This window comes from Cebus imitator, unplaced genomic scaffold, assembly GCF_001604975.1.
Source record: "Cebus imitator isolate Cc_AM_T3 unplaced genomic scaffold, Cebus_imitator-1.0 Scaffold420, whole genome shotgun sequence".
NCBI classification, from domain to species: Eukaryota; Metazoa; Chordata; class Mammalia; order Primates; family Cebidae; genus Cebus; species Cebus imitator.
This window is the reverse complement of record NW_016107735.1, coordinates 863,750-870,586: the sequence shown is the minus strand read 5'-3', so window position 1 is coordinate 870,586 and position 6,837 is coordinate 863,750. Positions and strand designations below refer to the sequence as shown.

Sequence of the window (6,837 nt, the reverse complement as noted above, 5' to 3'; positions counted from 1 at the left end):
GCTCACCAGCTCTGGCCTGGAATGAAGAGGCTGGAGACAAGCATCTTGCAGCAGGATCTAAAAAACAATTAATCTAAGAAGAATAACATGGGAAGTAAAGTGCTAAGGCAAAAACAGGGAATTCTTAATGGCATTTGCAGCTCCGCACCGGAAAGCAACAACAGAGGTCACTGCCATGCCTTCTACAAAGTCTAAAGCTCTAGAAAGTTCCAACTGTTCCAGGTAACAACCCAAGAAAAACTGTCAGGAACTGAAGAATAAAAAGGAAAGGAAAGGTGAAAAAAATATAAACATTCTTTGTTTTTTCGAGACAGGGCCTTATTCCGTCTACCGGGCTGGAGTGCAGTGGCATGATCATAACTCACTGCAGTCTGGCCTTCTCGGGCTCAGGCAATTCCCCGACCTGAGCCTCCCAAGTAGCTGGAACTACAGGCATTCACCACTATGCCTGCGTAATTTTTTGGTATTTTTGCAGAGATGGGGTTTGACCAGGTTTCAGGCTGGTCTTAAACTCCTGGGCTCAATACACATCAACCCGCCTCAGCCTCCCAAGGTGCTGGGATTACAGTCATGAGCCAACACACCCAGCTGATTTGTTATGTTTGTTGTTGTTTTTTTCAAGGAATTTTCTTTCTTAGGAGACAAAGTCGCTCTGTCACCCAGACTGGAGTGCAGTGGCACAATCCCAGCTCACTGCTGTCTGCACTTCCAGGGCTTAAGCAATCCTCCTACATTACAACATCTGGCTAATTTATCTTTTGTAGAAACAGGGTCTCACTTTGTTGCCCAGGCCAGGCTTGAACTCCTGGGCTCAAGCGATCCTCCCACCATGGCCTCCCATCATCCTCCTGCCTTGGCCTCCCAAAGTGCTGGAATTACAGTCATGAACCAGCCTGCCTGGCATCACTGCTAAGAATTTATCCTACAGGTATTCGTATTTGCAAAATGATGCATATAGGGCTATTCACTCTGACACTGTCTGAAACAGCAGATGATGGGAAACAATATTAATGCGATCAACAGACAACTGATTAAACTCGGGTATACACATGCAACACAATATAAAGTAGCCAATAAAAATAATGAGGCAGTTGTACATATGGAATGTTTTTTGTGTTAGATTGCTTGATGAAGAAAGCAAGGGATGAACAGTGTGCACAGTATGCTACCATTTCTGTGAACAGACACATGCATATGTGCATACTGCTCATACACATAAAAAGGTCACTGCGAAGGATACAAAGGAACTCTGGGGTTGCCTCTGGAAAGGGAAACTGACAGCTGAGAGACAGAAACACTTCCTTTACCTTAATATACTTTAGTGCCATGTGAGCTGTGAGCATTTGCACATTGCTACAGTCTGAATGCTTATGTCCCCCCAAATTCTAAGAGGCTTTGGAGGTGCTTAAATTATGAGGACAAAATACTCATAAATGGGGTTAGTGTCCTTATAAAAGAGGCCTGAGGAGTCAGGTGTGGTGGCTCACACCTGTAATCCCAGGACTTTGGGAGGCTGAGCCCAGGAGTTCGAGACCAGACTGCGCAACAAAGTGAGACCCTGTCTCTAAAAAGAAATAAATAAATAAGAGGCCTGAGGCCAGGTGTGATGGCTCACATCTACAGTCCCATCACTTTGGAAGGCTAAGGCAAGGAGGGTCACTTGAGCCCAGGAGTTCAAGACCAGCCTGGGCAACATAGCAAAAGCCTGTCTACAAAACATTTTTAAAAATTAGCTAGGTGTGGTAACACATAAATGTGGTCCCAGCTACTTGGGAGGCTGAGGTAAGAGGGTTACTTGAACCTGGGAAGTTGAGGCTGCAATGAGCCATGATTACACCACTGCAATCTAGCCTGGGCAACAAAGACCACATCTCAAAAAAAAATTTTTTTTTCTTTTTTTTTTGAGACGGAGTTTCACTCTTGTTACTCAGGCTGGAGTGCAATGGCACGATCTCGGCTCACCACAACCTCTGCCTCCTAGGTTCAGGCAATTCTCCTGCCTCAGCCTCCTGAGTAGCTGGGATTACAGGCACGTGCCACCATGCCCAGCTAATTTTTTTGTATTTTTAGTAGAGACGGGGTTTCACCGTGTTGACCAGGATGGTCTCGATCTCTTGACCTCGTGATCCACCCGCCTCGGCCTCCCAAAGTACTGGGATTACAGGCTTGAGCCACCGCGCCCGGCCTCAAAAACTTTTTTTAAAAGAAGCCTGAGGGAGCTTGTCCTCCTTCCACCATATGAGGACACAACTAAAAGGCACCATCTGTGACCCAGAAAGCATGCCTTCACCAGAAGCTGGCTGTGCTAGCACCTTGATCTTGGACTTCCTAGCCTCCAAACTGTGAGAAATGTTTGCTGTTTATAAGCCACTTCGTATATATTTTTGTTATAGCAGCTCAAACAGACTAAGACACAGATATTCAAATTAAATATTTTAAAGTCCACCCATCCCCACACCCAGCATACAGAAATAAGTTAGCAGGGTGGGGGCTGTGAGCTGAGGTGGGGGCCCGGGGTCTCCAAAGTTTTTTCTGTATACAAACAGTAAAAACTTGAAGCATATACACCTCCAACATGTATGTGCTCTTAAACTATGATAACTGCCATTTTTACAGATTAAAAACGATTCTCAGCAGTTTCTTGTGGTTCAACCTTTTATTTATAAATTAATGACCTACATGTACTAATGAACAAATACTGATGTATACAATATATTCAAAGTGAGAAACTAAGTAAGGCTGAGCCTGAAAGTGAATATAAATCAAAGGCCTAATCTTTTCTTCCCACCCGCACCCAGCCATCCTGTGCGCCCTCTTTCCCTTGGAGGCCACTGTCCTAAGTGAGGATCAGCATCGACTCCACTACAGCCCACTTCAGTGGTGACAACTTTTAATCCACAGGAGGAGTATTTCAAAGCAAATACTTTGTTTCAAATCATGAATCTTACCACTTAAGACAATTCGGACATGATAACGCTCATTTATACTGACACAGGCATGAAAATTCCAGTCCCTTCTTTTCATTATCTTACATGCATGTCACCTTCCTAGGCACTATGACACTACCCTGGGAGAAGCAAATGTGTACAAAGAAGCACAATCCTGCTCTCTCCCCACACTTCACATGAACCAGTATAGTGCCCCTGTAGTCAGGGCTTCAGATGCCAATTTTCTGTTGTTTTTAGAGACAGCGTCTTGCTACGTTGCTCAGGCTGCAGTGCAGTGGCTATTCACACACATGATAACAGCACACTACAGCCTTGAACTCCTGGCTTCAAGCGATCCTGCTCAGCCTCCCAAACAGCTGGGAATAAAGGCACACATTACCACATCCAGCTCAATGTGAACTTTTAAGCTTAATAATGCCTCACTAACTAGGCTGGCTCGGTGGCTCACGGCTGTAATCCCAGCACTTTGGGAGGCTGAGGTGAGCAGATCATGAGGTCAGGAGTTCGAGACCAGTCTGGTCAATATGGTGAAACCCAGTCTCTACTAAAAATAGAAAACTAAGCCGGGCGTGGTGGCACGCACCTGTAGTCCCAGCTAATCAGAAGGCTGAGGCAGAAGAATCACTTAAACCCGGGAGGTGGAGGTCGTAGTGAGCTAAGACCGTGCCACTGCACTCTAGCCTGGGTGACAGAGCAAGGCTCCATGCCCCCCAAAAAACAAAGCCTCATTAATTTGGAGTAAGGCTGGTGGGGGCAAAGAAGACAGAATAAATGCAAAAACTAAGTCAAAGAGTGTTTCAAGCTTAGGCTCTTTAACTTTCAAGTTTAGACTATTTATCATTCATTTTAATTCTCTTATCTACTGCACAGGGCAAAATGTCAAGAATACTCTATATTGCTGGGCGCCATAGCTCACGCCTGTAACCCTAGCACTTTGGGAGGCTGAGGCAGGTAGATCACCTGAGGTCAGGAGTTTGAAACCAGCCTGGCCATCATGGCAAAACCCTGTCTCTACTAAAATTACAAAACTTAAGACAGGCATGGTGGGACATGCCTGTAGTCTCAGCTACTAGGGAAGCTGAGGCAGGAGAATCACTTGATGCCTATAATCTCAGCACTCTGAAAGGTCAAGGCAGGAGGACAGCTTGAGGCCCGGAGTCTGAGACCAGCTGGGGCAACACAGCAAGAACCCATCATTACAAAACAAAAAATTTTCAAATTAGCTGGGCATGGTGGCATGCACCTGCAGTCCTAGGTACTAGGGAGGCTGAACCAGTAAGATGGCTTGAGACCAAAAGTTAGAGGCTGCAGTGAGTTTGATCAGGCCACTGCACTCCAGCCTGGGCGACAGAGCAAGGCCCTGTCAATAAATAAATAAATGAATAAAATACATAAATAATATTTCTAAGAGCAGTACTAGTCTATCTCTAGCAATGTCAAACTATGAGAGTCAAAAATATTTTAAGGTCTGTTGAGTGCTTTCCTCAGAGGGAAGGAAACTACAGGCATCCCACTGCAGTCTCATAAATATGGAAATCATCATTTTAAGGGCAGTACTATTCTTTTTTTTTTTTTTTTTTTTTTGAGACAGAGTCTTGCTCTGTCACCCAGGCTGGAGCGCAGTGGTGCAACAGAGCACTACTATTCTATCTCTAGCAATCTCAAACTATAAAAGTCAAAAATATTTTAAGGTCTGCTGTGTGCTTTCCTCAAAAGGAAGGAAACTGCAGGCATCCTACTCCTCCCTCCCAGCAAAGACCAACAGACAAAAGATACAGAATGCTTCTGGAATTTTTTTTTAAGGAATAATATAACTATAAGAAACTATTCCCTTAAAAATCCTGACATTGGAGTTCTGCTACCAAAGACATCTAAATAGCCAGTCAAAAAGCCTGTAATCCCAGCACTTTGGGAGGCCAAGGTGGGCAGATTACTTGAGGTTAGGATTTCAAGACCAGTGAAACCAACATGGTGAAAACCAAAAAAAAAAAAAAAAAAACCCACAAAAGTTTATTTGAGAACAAGAGTGAAAGCTTTTGCACATCTGACAAGGTGGACTTGTTTTACAGGAGATGCCATCCATATTCAGCTCTACCAATATTATCACAAATGAAACATACTGTTTTTTACAAAGATATAGACAAAAGTCAAGGACTATGACTGACTAGAATCAAAGGAAAGGGTAGGCCCCAAATCTTATCCCTTAGACCAATTCATAACATAGGATTTAAATTAAACCATTCTGTGTTCTCATGTAGTGGTTCTCAATTTGGCTCTTATCAGAATCCCAAGAACTTTTCTAAAGAAAATCCCAATAACTAGGCTATGCCCCAGTCTCTGGGGGTGGAATCCAAGCATGAGTATTTTAAAGTTGTTCAGGTGATCAATATGCAGTCAAGGTAGATCACCAAAGCACTAAAGGCATAACAATTAAGTTCCTCGCCCCATCAAGCCCTCCACAAAAGGGAGCGCTGCTGGCAACAATGGCTCTCACTGATGCTCTCCTTTCACTCCACTTAAGAACTTCGTAAGTATCACTTTTGGTATAATTTGGAGACTTTCCATATGCCAACCACGGTGATTTTTAGCAATAATCAGGTGAATACCAGCAAAGAGAGAAAATACAGAAAAGGAAATTTCCATAAGGCATGATATGAATAAACAAAATAAGTGAAAAAAACAATCTCAGGTTTAAAAGTAAAGCATGAGAATTTGAAGCCTGTGAAATTTTATTTATACAAAAGAATAAAAACAGCTATTTAAAAATAATGGATTTAAACTTATGTTTTTCCATTTTTCCTGTGCCTTGAACATGAATCTGCTTCCAACTCAGATTTAAGATAGGTAATTACTAAATAAACACTCTTGACCTCCCCTTGCAAAAACAGAGCGCCAAGTTTCCCATTTTACTTATGATAAACCAGATTATTTTCAGTTATGAATACTGGCAACTGCATGAAAGAGATGATCAGATATGTCAGCAGGAAGGTATGAGCTGTACAAACGCATTACACAAAGACCCCAAAGAAAATAAGATGACAAAAACAAGAGAAAAATAAGAAAACATAAAACAATATAAGAAAATGCCAGATATTTACAGCCTCCATCTGAAATGTGATTTGTGTTCTACTTTCAGCATAAAATAAAACCAGAGAACATTTCTTGATGGTATCGCAGATAGATGGTGCCAGCCATTCTGGGGGGGGAGACATTCATTCTAAGAAGGGAGCAATGCACAGTTAGCAACTTGTTGGAACTATAACCATGTCTTGATCTTCCTGCAGTTCTGTTACTAAAAATGACATCAAGTAAATGATCCAATGTCTTACAGAAATGACTTGTTTGTCACCACATTTAAAACAAACTACTCAAAGTCACAGGCACTGGGTCTAGGAGAGCAGAGATGGATGGCCACGAACTCAGGTGAAGGATGTTTATCTTTGTGAGGTCAGAGAAGGGAAGCAGGGTTCTACAGCCTGGAAGCTTCTGCGCTAATGTGTCTTCTAATAGTCCTAAAGAGAGAAAAACAAAAGTTCCAACTTACTCCCGGCAGAATAGTGGTTTGACCCTAAGAGAAAAAAAAAAAAATCTCATAAACAACTCTGCTAAGGGATTGCTCTGTAGCTAAAGATTGTATATCAGGCCAGGCATGGTGGTTCACACCTATAATCCCAGCATTTAGGGAGGCCCAGGTGGGCAGATCACTTGGAGTCAGGAGCTCGAGACCAGCCTGGGTAACAAATTAAGACCCCATCTCTACAAAAAATACAAAAATTAGCCAGGTGTGGTGGCGCATGCCTGTGGTCCCAGCTTAAGCCTGGGAGGCAGAGCTTGTAGTGAGCTGAGATAGCACCATTGCATTCTAGCCTGGGCGACAGAATCAGACCCT

At 43.0% G+C, this 6,837-nt stretch overlaps 1 protein-coding gene across 4 annotated transcripts in view; it reads right to left on the bottom strand.

Moving 5' to 3' along the window:
• Positions 1–4,942: 4,942 nt before the first annotated feature.
• MEAF6 (MYST/Esa1 associated factor 6) overlaps positions 4,943–6,837 on the bottom strand; it is a 22,169-nt gene continuing 20,274 nt past the window's right edge. For 3 of the 4 annotated variants that reach the window (XR_001819415.2, XR_005197057.1, XM_017509762.2), the window contains one exon: positions 4,946–6,460. Coding sequence is in view for 2 of the 4 variants with exons in the window: in XM_017509762.2 (XP_017365251.1) it covers positions 6,452–6,460 (9 nt within the window). In the remaining 2 variants the exon portion in view is untranslated. Of the gene's footprint in view, positions 6,461–6,837 lie in introns of all 4 variants that reach the window. The other variant, XM_017509761.2, reaches the window with a different exon arrangement.